The 12,253-nt window shown below is 46.4% G+C and overlaps 1 protein-coding gene across 1 annotated transcript in view; it reads right to left on the bottom strand.

Annotated features, from left to right (window-relative positions):
• CAPG (capping actin protein, gelsolin like) overlaps positions 1-12,043 on the bottom strand; it is a 42,005-nt gene extending 29,962 nt beyond the window's left edge. The window contains exons 1-3 of the mRNA XM_068255618.1: positions 11,908-12,043; positions 11,505-11,611; positions 1,362-1,391 (exon numbers count right to left, since the gene is read on the bottom strand). Of these exons, the coding sequence (XP_068111719.1) occupies positions 1,362-1,384 (23 nt within the window). The 5' untranslated portion in view covers positions 1,385-1,391; positions 11,505-11,611; positions 11,908-12,043. The remainder of the gene's footprint in view (positions 1-1,361; positions 1,392-11,504; positions 11,612-11,907) is intronic.
• Between the last annotated feature and the right edge of the window lie 210 nt (positions 12,044-12,253).

Below are 12,253 nucleotides of genomic sequence, written 5' to 3'. Positions count from 1 at the left end.
CGACAGCAGATTCGATCACTGGGATCGAATCTGCTGCCAATCGTTCGCGCTACACGCCGAATTTCGATCCATTTCGTCCGCTCCGTGCGGAAAATTACCGTCGATCACCCGCGGGTAGGGAGCACGTCGCTAGCGGCATTCGAGTGCCCGACGACCGACGCAATAGAGAGGCAATACATTACCTGCTCCGCCGGCGCGACTGCCCCCGCTGTCACCGCTGCTTCTTCTCCGCTCTGGTCTCCGGCATGCTTCAGTTCCTCCTGCCCGGCAGGAAGTTTAAACAGTAGAGGGCGTTCTAATGTTTAAACTTCCTGCCGGGCAGGAAGAAGTAACGCATGCCGGACCTGGAGACCAGAGCGGAGAAGACAGCGGAGACCTGGGGACTGGAGTCGCGCCGGCGGCGCAGGTAATGTATGCGGGCGGGGGGGGGGGGGGGGGGGGGGGGAGCGGCGGCAGCACCACCACCACAACAGATTGTGAACGGTTTCAGGCTGAAATCGGTTCACAATCTGTTTGCAGTAAAGGTAGCCATACGATCCCTCTCTGATCAGATTCGATCAGAGAGGGATCTATCTGTTGGTCGAATCTGATGGCAAATCGACCAGTGTATGGCTACCCCCAACCTCCCAGCATTTTGACAATTAGGCTAAAACAGGAAGCAGATGTGTGATGTGATAACATCCAGCCAATCAGCATACACGTTATAGATTTCCTGGGCAAATATGATCATTCCTGATCATGTCAGCTGGAGGTGTAAAGTGTGTACAGCTGACTGTTCTCTCTATTGATCTGAATCACTATACTCCTGCTACTATTGCTTCTATGGCCTCCCCCTCTGAAGTTCCAGCAGCACGGTGCTGATTGCCCAGCCCCCCCCCCCCCCCCCCCCCCCCCCCCCCCCATAAAGTGGAGCAGCCCATACACCACGCTTTATCATCTTGCTAAAAGAGGTTTGTTTCGGGTCACCAATCTGTATGCAGCCTTTCAAATCAAATTATTGTCCGTAATTGGTCCTATAGGAGTAATGATGTAGAAGAAATTGATCATCTCAGGTCATAATTATCCACCCAAGCCCAGTGACAGCAGAGCAGATGGGTATATGCACAAGGAAATAGATTAGGTTTTATTCGATCCCTTACTGCAAGGGAAGGAGGGAAAAGTGGTAACTGCTGGCATTTAATCATATCAGTGGCTCCCTGTTTTAAAACAATGTGCTTGCTTTTTAATTAGAGCAGAGTCCTGCTTCAGTCCTATATTTACAAGCAGTGTGTCATCAGTGATGCTGATGGCCTTTGTTTATGTGCAGCTGTGCAGGTGTCAGGTGTCGCTGTGACAGCTTCTATTGCAAGGAGCACACTTACTTTGCACAGGGTCCGCTGTACATCTTTGCTCTGCAAAAAATGAAAGAGGACAGGTCATTACTGGTATGCACTACTAAAACCTTATTTTACAAACAATGTGGTTGTACAGAGATGACTAGCTCTTAATATAGAAGCTCAGCTAGAAATCAAAGCAAAAAAAAATTGATTATATGCCTAAATGCAAGTAAATGTGTTCATCAGAGCTTCTATGTACTGCAGGCGTAAAGATAGCAAAACACATGATACTTTGATCTACCAGTGGCTGGCCTGGTAATAAGCAGTCACAGATATGCACATTAAAAACTGCTGCCTACAGAGACAGTGCAGAAAGTTTTTCCATCTTCAGAAGAGATGCACGATTTTCAGAAGAATGGATCCAATTTTAACCCATGGATCTGTTCACATTGGTCTCTTCCAATGGGTCCGTTCCGCCGAATGGATCACAAGCTGGGGGGTCTTCAGCGATTCTTCTGGATCAATGGATGCGTCGCATTGACTGTGGGCTACCAGAATGGAGGGTCATGGATGGAAAACTGATGCCTTTAAAATCGTACCCGTTCCACAGATCAGTTTTTACAAGGATCAGTTCTCATCCATACCAGTGTGAACCAGGCATTAGCCCATTCATACATATTTCCTCTACCTCTGGCCAGCTGAGGCAGGGGTCACACTTGCCTTCTCTATATGCTCAGTTGTTTGGGTGAGCAAATGATGAGTGGAGTGTGTGTTTTGTGTATGTACTCTACTTGCTGTGTTAGGTGTACTGCTGAGTGGGGTGTGGGTTTTCTGTATGCACTTGCTGTGTTAAGTGTACTGCTGAGTGGACAGTGGGTTTTGTGTATGCATTTGCTGTGTTAGGTGTACTGCTGAGTGGACTGTGGGTTTTGTGAATGCACTTGCTGTGTTAGGTGTACTGCTGAGTGGACTGTGGGTTTTGTGTATGTACTTGCTGTGTCAGGTGTACTACTGAGTGGAATGTGTGTTTGTGTATGCACTTGCTGTGTTAGGTGTACTGCTGAGTGGACTGTGGGTTTTGTGTATGCACTTGCTGTTTTATGTGTACTGCTGAGTGGACAGTGGGTTTTGTGTATGCACTTGCTGTGTTAGGTGTACTGCTGAGTGGACTGTGGGTTTTGTGTATGCACTTGCTGTTTTATGTGTACTGCTGAGTGGACAGTGGGTTTTGTGTATGCACTTGCTGTGTTAGGTGTACTGCTGAGTAGGGTGTGTGTTTAGTGTATGTACTTGCTGTGTTAGGTGTACTGCTGAGTGGAGTGAGTTTTGTGTATGTACTTGCTGTGTTAGGTGTACTGCTGAGTGGACTGTGGGTTTTGTGTATGTACTTGCTGTGTTAGGTTTACTGCTGAGTGGACTGTGGGTTTTGTGTATGCACTTGCTGTGTTAGGTGTACTGCTGAGTGGACTGTGGGTTTTGTGTATGTACTTGCTGTGTTAGGTGTACTGCTGAGTGGACTGTGGGTTTTGTGTATGTACTTGCTGTGTTAGGTGTACTGCTGAGTGGACTGTGGGTTTTGTGTATGTACTTGCTGTGTCAGGTGTACTACTGAGTGGAATGTGTGTTTTGTGTATGTACTTGCTGTGTTAGGTGTACTGCTGAATGGAGTGTGGGTTTTGTGTATGTACTTGCTGTGTTAGGTGTACTGCTGAGTGGACTGTGGGTTTTGTGTATGTACTTGCTGTGTCAGGTGTACTACTGAGTGGAATGTGTGTTTTGTGTATGCACTTGCTGTTTTATGTGTACTGCTGAGTGGACAGTGGGTTTTGTGTATGCACTTGCTGTGTTAGGTGTACTGCTGAGTGGACTGTGGGTTTTGTGTATGCACTTGCTGTTTTATGTGTACTGCTGAGTGGACAGTGGGTTGTGTATGCACTTGCTGTGTTAGGTGTACTGCTGAGTGGAGTGTGGGTTTTGTGTATGTACTTGCTGTGTTAGGTGTACTGCTGAGTGGACTGTGGGTTTTGTGTATGCACTTGCTGTTTTATGTGTACTGCTGAGTGGACAGTGGGTTTTGTGTATGTACTTGCTGTGTTAGGTGTACTGCTGAGTGGAGTGTGGGTTTTGTGTATGTACTTGCTGTGTTAGGTGTACTGCTGAGTGGAGTGTGGGTTTTGTGTATGTACTTGCTGTGTTAGGTGTACTGCGGGTTTTGTGTATGTACTTGCTGTGTTAGGTGTATTGCTGAGTGGAGTGTGGGTGTTGTGTATGTACTTGCTGTGTTAGGTGTATTGCTGAGTGGAGTGTGGGTTTTGTGTATGTACTTGCTATGTTAGGTGTACTGCTAAGTGGAGTGTGGGTTTTGTGTATGCACTTGCTGTGTTAGGTGTACTGCTGAGTGGAGTGTGGGTTTTGTGTATGTACTTGCTGTGTTAGGTGTACTGCGGGTTTTGTGTATGTACTTGCTGTGTTAGGTGTACTGCTGAGTGGAGTGTGGGTGTTGTGTATGTACTTGCTGTGTTAGGTGTATTGCTGAGTGGAGTGTGGGTTTTGTGTATGTACTTGCTATGTTAGGTGTACTGCTAAGTGGAGTGTGGGTTTTGTGTATGCACTTGCTGTGTTAGGTGTACTGCTGAGTGGAGTGTGGGTGTTGTGTATGCACTTGCTGTGTTAGGTGTACTGCTGAGTGGAGTGTGGGTGTTGTGTATGCACTTGCTGTGTTAGGTGTACTGCTGAGTGGAGTGTGGGTGTTGTGTATGTACTTGCTGTGTTAGGTGTACTGCTGAGTGGAGTGTGGGTGTTGTGTATGCACTTGCTGTGTTAGGTGTACTGCTGAGTGGAGTGTGGGTGTTGTGTATGTACTTGCTGTGTTAGGTGTACTGCTGAGTGGAGTGTGGGTTTTGTGTATGCACTTGCTGTGTTAGGTGTACTGCTGAGTGGAGTGTGGGTGTTGTGTATGCACTTGCTGTGTTAGGTGTACTGCTGAGTGGAGTGTGGGTGTTGTGTATGTACTTGCTGTGTTAGGTGTACTGCTGAGTGGAGTGTGGGTGTTGTGTATGCACTTGCTGTGTTAGGTGTACTGCTGAGTGGAGTGTGGGTGTTGTGTATGTACTTGCTGTGTTAGGTGTACTGCTGAGTGGAGTGTGGGTTTTGTGTATGCACTTGCTGTGTTAGGTGTACTGCTGAGTGGAGTGTGGGTGTTGTGTATGTACTTGCTATGTTAGGTGTACTGTTGAGTGGAGTGTGTGCTTTGTGTATGTGTTCATTGGCCTGTCATTTGAACCCAAAATATGTCCCCCTCAAACAATATGCATAGTCAACTAATGTTCAAAACATTTTTTCCCCAAAATGTTAAGACATGTCTGGTTTCTCCTTCCATGGAGTATTGTGTCACAAGAGACCATGCATGTTCTTTAACCACTTGCCGACCGCACACTCATAACGTGCGTCGGCAAAGTGGCAGCTGCAGGACCAGCGACGCAGTACTGCGTCGCCAGCTGCAGCCTAATTAATCAGGAAGCAGCCGCTCGTACGAGCGGCTGCTTCCTGTCAAATCACGGCGGGGGGCTCCGTGAATAGCCTGCGGGCCGCCGATGGCGGCTCGCAGGCTAGATGTAAACACAAGCGGAAATAATCCGCTTTGTTTACATTTGTACGGCGCTGGCCGTAAGGCAGATCGGCGATCCCCGGCCAATCAGCGGCCGGGGATCGCCGCCATGTGACAGGGGACGTCCTGTCACTGGCTGCACAGGACGGATAGCCGTCCTGTGCAGCCCCGATCACCGGGGGAGGCAGCAGGTAGGAGAGGGAGGGGGGAATTTCGCCGCGGAGGGGGGCTTTGAGGTGCCCCCCCCGCCACCCACAGCAGGCAGGAGAGATCAGACCCCCCCAGCACATCATCCCCATAGGGGGGAAAAAAGGGGGGCAATCTGATCTCCCTGCCTGCACCCTGATCTGTGCTGGGGGCTGCAGAGCCCACCCAGCACAGATCAATCAAACCAGCGCTGGTCCTTAAGGGGGGGTAAAGGGTGGGTCCTCAAGTGGTTAAAGGGGGAACTATTTTGGATCTTCCAGTTAGTCAATATTATGCCTCAAGTCTTATACACACACTAGAAGGAAATCTGGCCATAGCAGCCATTCTGCACGGTCTCCGCTGAGAATCTAGCATATGTACAGGTGTCCCATGATGATAGAAAACAGACATGCTGAATCTATATTTGTATATACAGAGGCCAATAAAATACAAAATACAGCTTAAAATGGGATGGTACTGGTGGACTTACCTCACCAGAGATGACACAACAGAAATGTATCATAAAGATATATAACATTTATTTCTAATTGCAAATTCTGCAACATGTTTTGCGCGTCAATCTCCCATTTCCTCAGGCAATGTACAAAAAGGAGCAACTGGAAAAGTGCCAGGATGTATTCTAGTGCCTCTGATACTGAATCTGTGACACCAGTGATGTCAACTATCAAGTGATGTGTACTGTCCAATGGGGAGGGGAAGAGGGATGGTGAAGTGGTACAGGATAGGAGGGGGCACCACAGGTCTCACTGACTATCAATTACTGAAGGGGCACTAATGGTGTTGTTGAAAGGTACAACTACATTCCCTGAACCACATCAAAGCAGACTCTTTATGCTCAATCCTGCTTTTTTCTACATTTAAACTATACACGTGTTTAGTTTGTTACTGCCATCTAGGCATCTACTTAGAGATATCTACTTACTTCCTATCTCAGTGATAAAATGGGGACAAATATGAGCCCAGACTGAGTGTCACAAGGGATGGAAGCGAATGATAACTGATAAACCCACTATCAACTCAGTTGTATCATCACTGCTAGAGATGAATCAGTTGTTCCCTTTTCCACAGTGAAAGGAGAACAACCATTTCATTACACATAGACCAAAAGCAGTCTTATAATGAGTCAGGAGTAACTGCTGCTTATGCAATGCATCCCAGTCACAAGGCAAACCTGACAAGAAAAAAAGAAAAGTTGAAGATGCAACTGCAAATTACTGGCTGGCATGTAGGGCTGCACAATTTTAGGAAAAAATTAAAATTGCGATTTTCCTCTCAAACATTGTGATTTAGATTTTTTCACGATTTTCTTCAAATCAAGCTTTAGCACTAAATTCACAATGCCCCCAGTATAGGTTAGCCAGGTAGGTGCCTCCAGTATAGGTAGCCAGTATAGTTGCCCCCAGTATAGGTAGCCACTATAGTTGCCCCCAGTATAGGTTAGCTAGGTAGGTGCCTCAAGTATAGATAGCCAGTATAGTTACCCCCAGTATAGGTTAGCCAGGTAGGTGTTTCCCGTATAGGTAGCCAGTATAGTTGCCCCCAGTATAGGTTAGCTAGGTAGGTGCCTCCAGTATAGGTAGCCAGTATACAGTAGTTGCCACCAGTATAGGTTAGCTAGGTAGGTGCCTCCAGTATAGGTAGCCAGTATAGTTGTCACTAGTAAAGGTTAGCTAGGTAGTAAAGATTAGTCAGTATAGTTGCCACCAGTATAGGTAGCCACTATAGTTGCCCCCAGTATATGTAGCAAGTATAGTTGCATCTGGATAAGGTTAGCTAGGTAGGTGCCGCCAACATTGCCCCATAGGTTAGCTAGGTAGGTGGCTGCCTCCAGTGTAGGTAGCCAGGCAGCATAGGAGTAGCAGCAGGGGAGATCGGGCATAGCGAAGTAACAACTTACCTTCCGGGATGACACCAGCAGCTTCTATCCTCTTCCTTCTTCCTCTCCCAGCGGTCCATCACATTAATATCAGCGCCCCCTGTGATGACTTCCGGTTATGTCATCACAGGGGGGGCGGTTACCAATGCGACTGACTACTCCTGGGAGAGGAAGTAGAAAGAGGCGTCGGGGAATTCCGGAAGGTGAGTTGCGCTATAATTATACGCGTCAGGTAGCGGCTGGATGCAGAAAAACATACGCATTAAAAAAAAAAAATTGCCGCTTTCACGATTACGTAATCGTCGTGCCCCACATTGCGATTTTGATTTTAAAAACGATTAATCGTGCAGCCCTACTGGCATGCATGTACATGCTCGGTCTATAATATGTATAGTGTCACAAATATAGAAGTTACCGTATATATAGATCAGGAAAGCCACATATTTGTTCCAGATGGCTGGTGTTATAGGCAACATTATAGATCAGAAACTTGCATTTTTTTTTAAATGGGGGGTGGGGGTGATGGTAAATCGTCAGGGCCGGATTTACCATAAGGCACGTGCCTACAGGCGCCTGATGATGGAAAGGCGGCCCACTCACCTCCCCGAGTACCTCCCTCCCTCCCTACCTACGCAGAGTCCCGATGAAATAGTAAATAAGAGATTGCTCAACCTGCTCTCGGCATTCAACTGACGAGATCTCGCTTCAGTCAGGGGCACCTCTAGCTACCTAATACTTGGGGCCAACTATAGCTACTTCATATTGAGGTTCCTTTAGCCACTTAATACTTGGAGGGAACTCTAGCTACTTAACATTGAGGGTACGTCTAGCTACCAAATACTATGGCCCCGTTCACATCACAAACGCGGATGGCCACGCATGCGGAACGCAACGCATGCGAACGCACGCCATCCGCGTTTGTGTGCGTTGCGTGGCTGATCCCATCACTGAAAAGTGAATGGGACAGCCACGCGTTTTTACAAAAAATGCGTGCAGCATGCGTTCCCGGACCGCACAGGGTTGGAGGGTTGTTGAATTACACATATCAATGGAGGACAAAAGCTGGAAAGTGAAAGAATTCTGGACTTTAGTCCTAAACTAGCCATACAAACAACAGCTGCCCGATCTAGCTAGCAATACAAAACAGAAACTGGTCCAACATATTGCAATACTTTATCTCAACTCCGTTTCTTCTGAATTGATGGTACTGCTGCCTTGCTAGTTTTGCAGTTATCTATGCAGTTCAAAGCTATGTGACTGGGGATCCTCTGCTACTCTCCCCCTCACCCGTGTAACCACTGTGCCCATCCATATGTTCAGGGTCCTGGGAAGCAGCTGTCAGCTTGAAGAGGATCTGGAAAGCATCTGGATCATACAGAGGCTTCCTGCTACTTAGTTAAGAATTATTGCAAATTTCCTTCTGTTTTAAGAAGGCAATTACACCAAGCTTAGTTAAGTATCCAACTCTTAATCCCATCTGGTTACAGGTTTGTCTTAATTTCCGAGTTTTCCAAGATTAATACTGTACAATAAAGCATAGTTTGTGTCATTTATTTATCTTAATCTTTCCTTAGAATGTAGGAAGAAATATTATAAGGGTATTTCTTACTTTACCCCCAGACAGCAGGCATTAGGAGTTGAGGTTATTGGGATGTTCTCAACATTTACACTAACTACAGGTTAGGGAACAGAAAAAGATTTCTACTTTACACATAAAAAGTTTAAAGGAAGAGGGTGACATGAAAGCAAAAATGCAGACAGAAACCTGAGATAATAGTGCAGTAAGCTCAAGAACAGAGGTAGAGTTTGGATTCATCAGCGTAGAAGTGATAATGTAAACAAATGAATGTATTGATCTCCCAAGCTATGAGTAGGTATGAAGAAGAGAAGAGGTTCAAGAATGGAACATTGTGGTACACCAAAGTCGGAAAACAACTGCGCCTGTGAAGCCGCACCTTCGCGCCTGCTGACGTCACCAGGAGTGTATTGCGCAGGCCCAGTGAGGTCTGTGCCTGCGCATTATGCTCCTGGTGATATCAGCGGGTACAAGGACACGGCCGCACAGGCGCAGTGGTTTTCAGACTTAAGTCGGAAATTCCAGAAGTGAACCGGAGGTGGGGATCGGAGCATCTGTGAGTGGCTGCACAGGCACAAGACATCTGTGGGGGACCATTAGAAGCCCCGGGTAAGTTCAACTCTTTTTCCGCCTACCCCCCTACAGTAGTCCTTTAAAATGATCCTCTTATTATTCAGTGTGCATCTTCGATTAATGCTACATACTAGACAGCCTTACTACCTCAGTAACATTGGATATTGTCACAAACAGGGTTATACTGAGCACCAGAGAGTCCCCAAAGTCAAACAAGAATCTGACTATGGACTTGGCAATCAACTACTTCCTCACCTGTCAGCTGCCTGGCCTTGGTACAGAGGCAGGTAATGACATGAACAAGGGTTGTGGAGGGGGTGTTACTAGCATGGGAGGGGTGTGGTGGGCATGAAATGGGGTTCAGTAGAGCCTCATTACTGACAGCAGTATCTGGCGCTAGGGTGACAAAGCTCTACTGGGCATATGGCCTTGCCACCCTACTGTTAAGCTATCTTTACACATTTGCTATAGCACTTGTACAGTCTGCGTTGCCACTGGAGGCATTCACTCACTTTCTGTCATGTCGCTGGTATAACCAGGAAATGGAATCCCAGTGCCTGAGACAGACAGCATAAAAATCTGGCACAGAGGCTTTAACATAGGTTTCCTCACTCCATCAAAAACAGAAATAAAAAGTGTTGGCTGGAGTTCTACTTTAAAGATTATGTGACTGAAGAGTTTTTATAAAATGCAGATTTGTAGTAAACAAATATGTTTATCTAGAGATGTGTAAAGGCAGTTCTGATACCAGCAGCACCTTCATTCATTTCTACAATCTCTGCTGACATCAGTCCAGGGAGTGGCTCTGAGTCAGGAATGAAGTTCTGCTGCAGCTGACAAGGGGAGCGCCTGCCTGGGAGAAGATTTACTGGAATGCTGGACTAAGGAAAAGTAAGGATGCTGTAACTAAACTCACTGATTTACTGGACTTATTCATATCCTGGGGATTATTTATCAAAATCACTGCAAAGAAAAAAAAAAGGGGACAATGCAGAACAAGCATATAAATTAGCAGAACAATATGTTGCTAAGCAGCTGTGACTCTAGCAGAGGGACAATTCAGAAAAAGCACATAGATTAGGAGGGCAATATGTTGGCCAAGTAGCTGTGAGTCTAGCAGAGGGACAGTCTGGGACATGAACTGTTCAATTTATACCCATTTTTCCCTCAGAACACAACACATACATGTAAGACGTACATTCCTTCCAGAGGAAAATAAGCTATAAATTACTATTCCTCCCATGTTGCTGTTACTTAGAGTAGGCAGTAAAAATCTGAAAGATGTGACAGGTTATGAATTACTGTATATACTCGCTAATAAGCCGAGGTACCCACTTTCATCTCAGAAACCAAGAAAAAGTGATTGACTCGTATATAAGCCCTCTCTACAGTAGCCACATGGGCCCTAGTACAAGTCAGCACCCATCCCCTTAGCTAGATGTACCCCAAGCATCATACACTTGTGTCTCAAGATGCCACTAGATGGTGTCATAGATATGAGACACAGCAATTGCCACACAGGAAAAATCCCTGATCATTACACTGACAATTCACACGTTGCTTGCACGCTCCACTCCCCAAGCCAGGGGACACAGGTAGTCTTGAGATGTACACCATGTTGCAGGGGATGGGGGGCACAAACACAGCAGGGAACCAGCTGATAGGAGCAGGATCACTAGTGCACAATCCTTATACACCTCTGCCAGTAGCAAAACCTTTTCCACCATCTTTTCTGCTTCACTGAGTTGCATATAAGCCAAAGGGGTAACTTTTCAGCTTATTTTTTGTGCTGAAACATTAGGATTATACGCGAGTATATAAGGTACTCTTTAAAGCACTGCAGAAAATGTGACTGCACTATCCTCTATAATAAAACCCTAATGTCTCTGCGTCCCATGTCCCTGTGTGTGTCCCATTTGCGCTCTGCGCATGTGCAGAGACACTGAGGGAGAGTGACACGCGGTAAGGGATGACGGGAAAAGGGGCGCAAGGGCTGGCGCGGGTGGGCGTGTATGGCGGAAATGTGTGTGCGCAGTGACAGACAGTTTTTAAACGGGCTTAGGGCCACTAGTATAAAATAATTAGTATGACGTACTTATATAGTAAGTGCTGCCATCCTCTGCAGCACTTAACAGAGTATGTTGAATGCATAATAAAGGCAATGATTGGCTGAGAACAGCGGGAAAGCTACTCAGGAGGTCAGAAACTGTACCTCATACATTCCTCAAGTACAGGATCCCATAACGTATCACATGTAAACCTCCTCTTCCCTTACAGTTCAGGACAGAAACATCTTACTGCTAACTGAAAGGTCCTATGAGCCACCAGCCCTGTCACCCCATATCTCACCTTCTTCTGTCTTCTCAGTAGTCTTCCTTGCTCTCCACAGCACAGCTGCAGCTCACCACACCCGGCTAAGGCTTGAGGACTTGCTCAACTTAGAATTCTGTGGCTTACTGAGAAGGGAAAAAAATATGTGAGGGAGGGCACAGTATGACTCAATATCATGTGTGCAACAACAAAAAACACACAGCTTAAAGCAGAGAAGAGGGCGGGAGGAACAAGGCTTTTCACCTTCAAGTCTGACAGGTAATTGAATCCATCCATCCATCTCCCTGCTCTGATGAGAGCATGGGAGGCACAGGAGGTGGTACTGAAGAGGATTAGGAGTCAAAAAGGTGAACTGCAAACACAAGCTGAATGAATAAACATTTGTTTTCTTTTGAAGCACGCTTCACATTTCTTGCCTTACCTCTGTGCTGAGAATCAGAATACACTGAGGGCAGATCCTGCGCCTGCTGTCTGCTCCGAGTATGATGTAGCTGCATCTCACGTTTCTGCCTGAAGCTACGGATCACTACACACCGCGCACAACATGATCTTTACACTGTGTTGAACAGGAAAGGCAGGAAGAGGTGAAAAAGAAGGAAAAAAAAGGAAACGGAGCACAGGAAAAGAAAGAAGAGAGAGAGAGAGAGCAAGGCCACATACACACATCAGACCATAGTCTTTTGAAAATGAAAGATCACAGACCAATCTTACCCCCTTCCATGTAGTATGAGAGCCATACTCTACACAGTCTATTCTATGGAGCTGAA

The sequence above is a fragment of the Hyperolius riggenbachi genome, chromosome 10 (assembly GCF_040937935.1).
Source record: "Hyperolius riggenbachi isolate aHypRig1 chromosome 10, aHypRig1.pri, whole genome shotgun sequence".
Lineage (NCBI taxonomy): Eukaryota > Metazoa > Chordata > Amphibia > Anura > Hyperoliidae > Hyperolius > Hyperolius riggenbachi.
The sequence above is the reverse complement of the archived record's forward strand: the minus strand, read 5'-3'. Positions and strand labels throughout refer to the sequence as shown.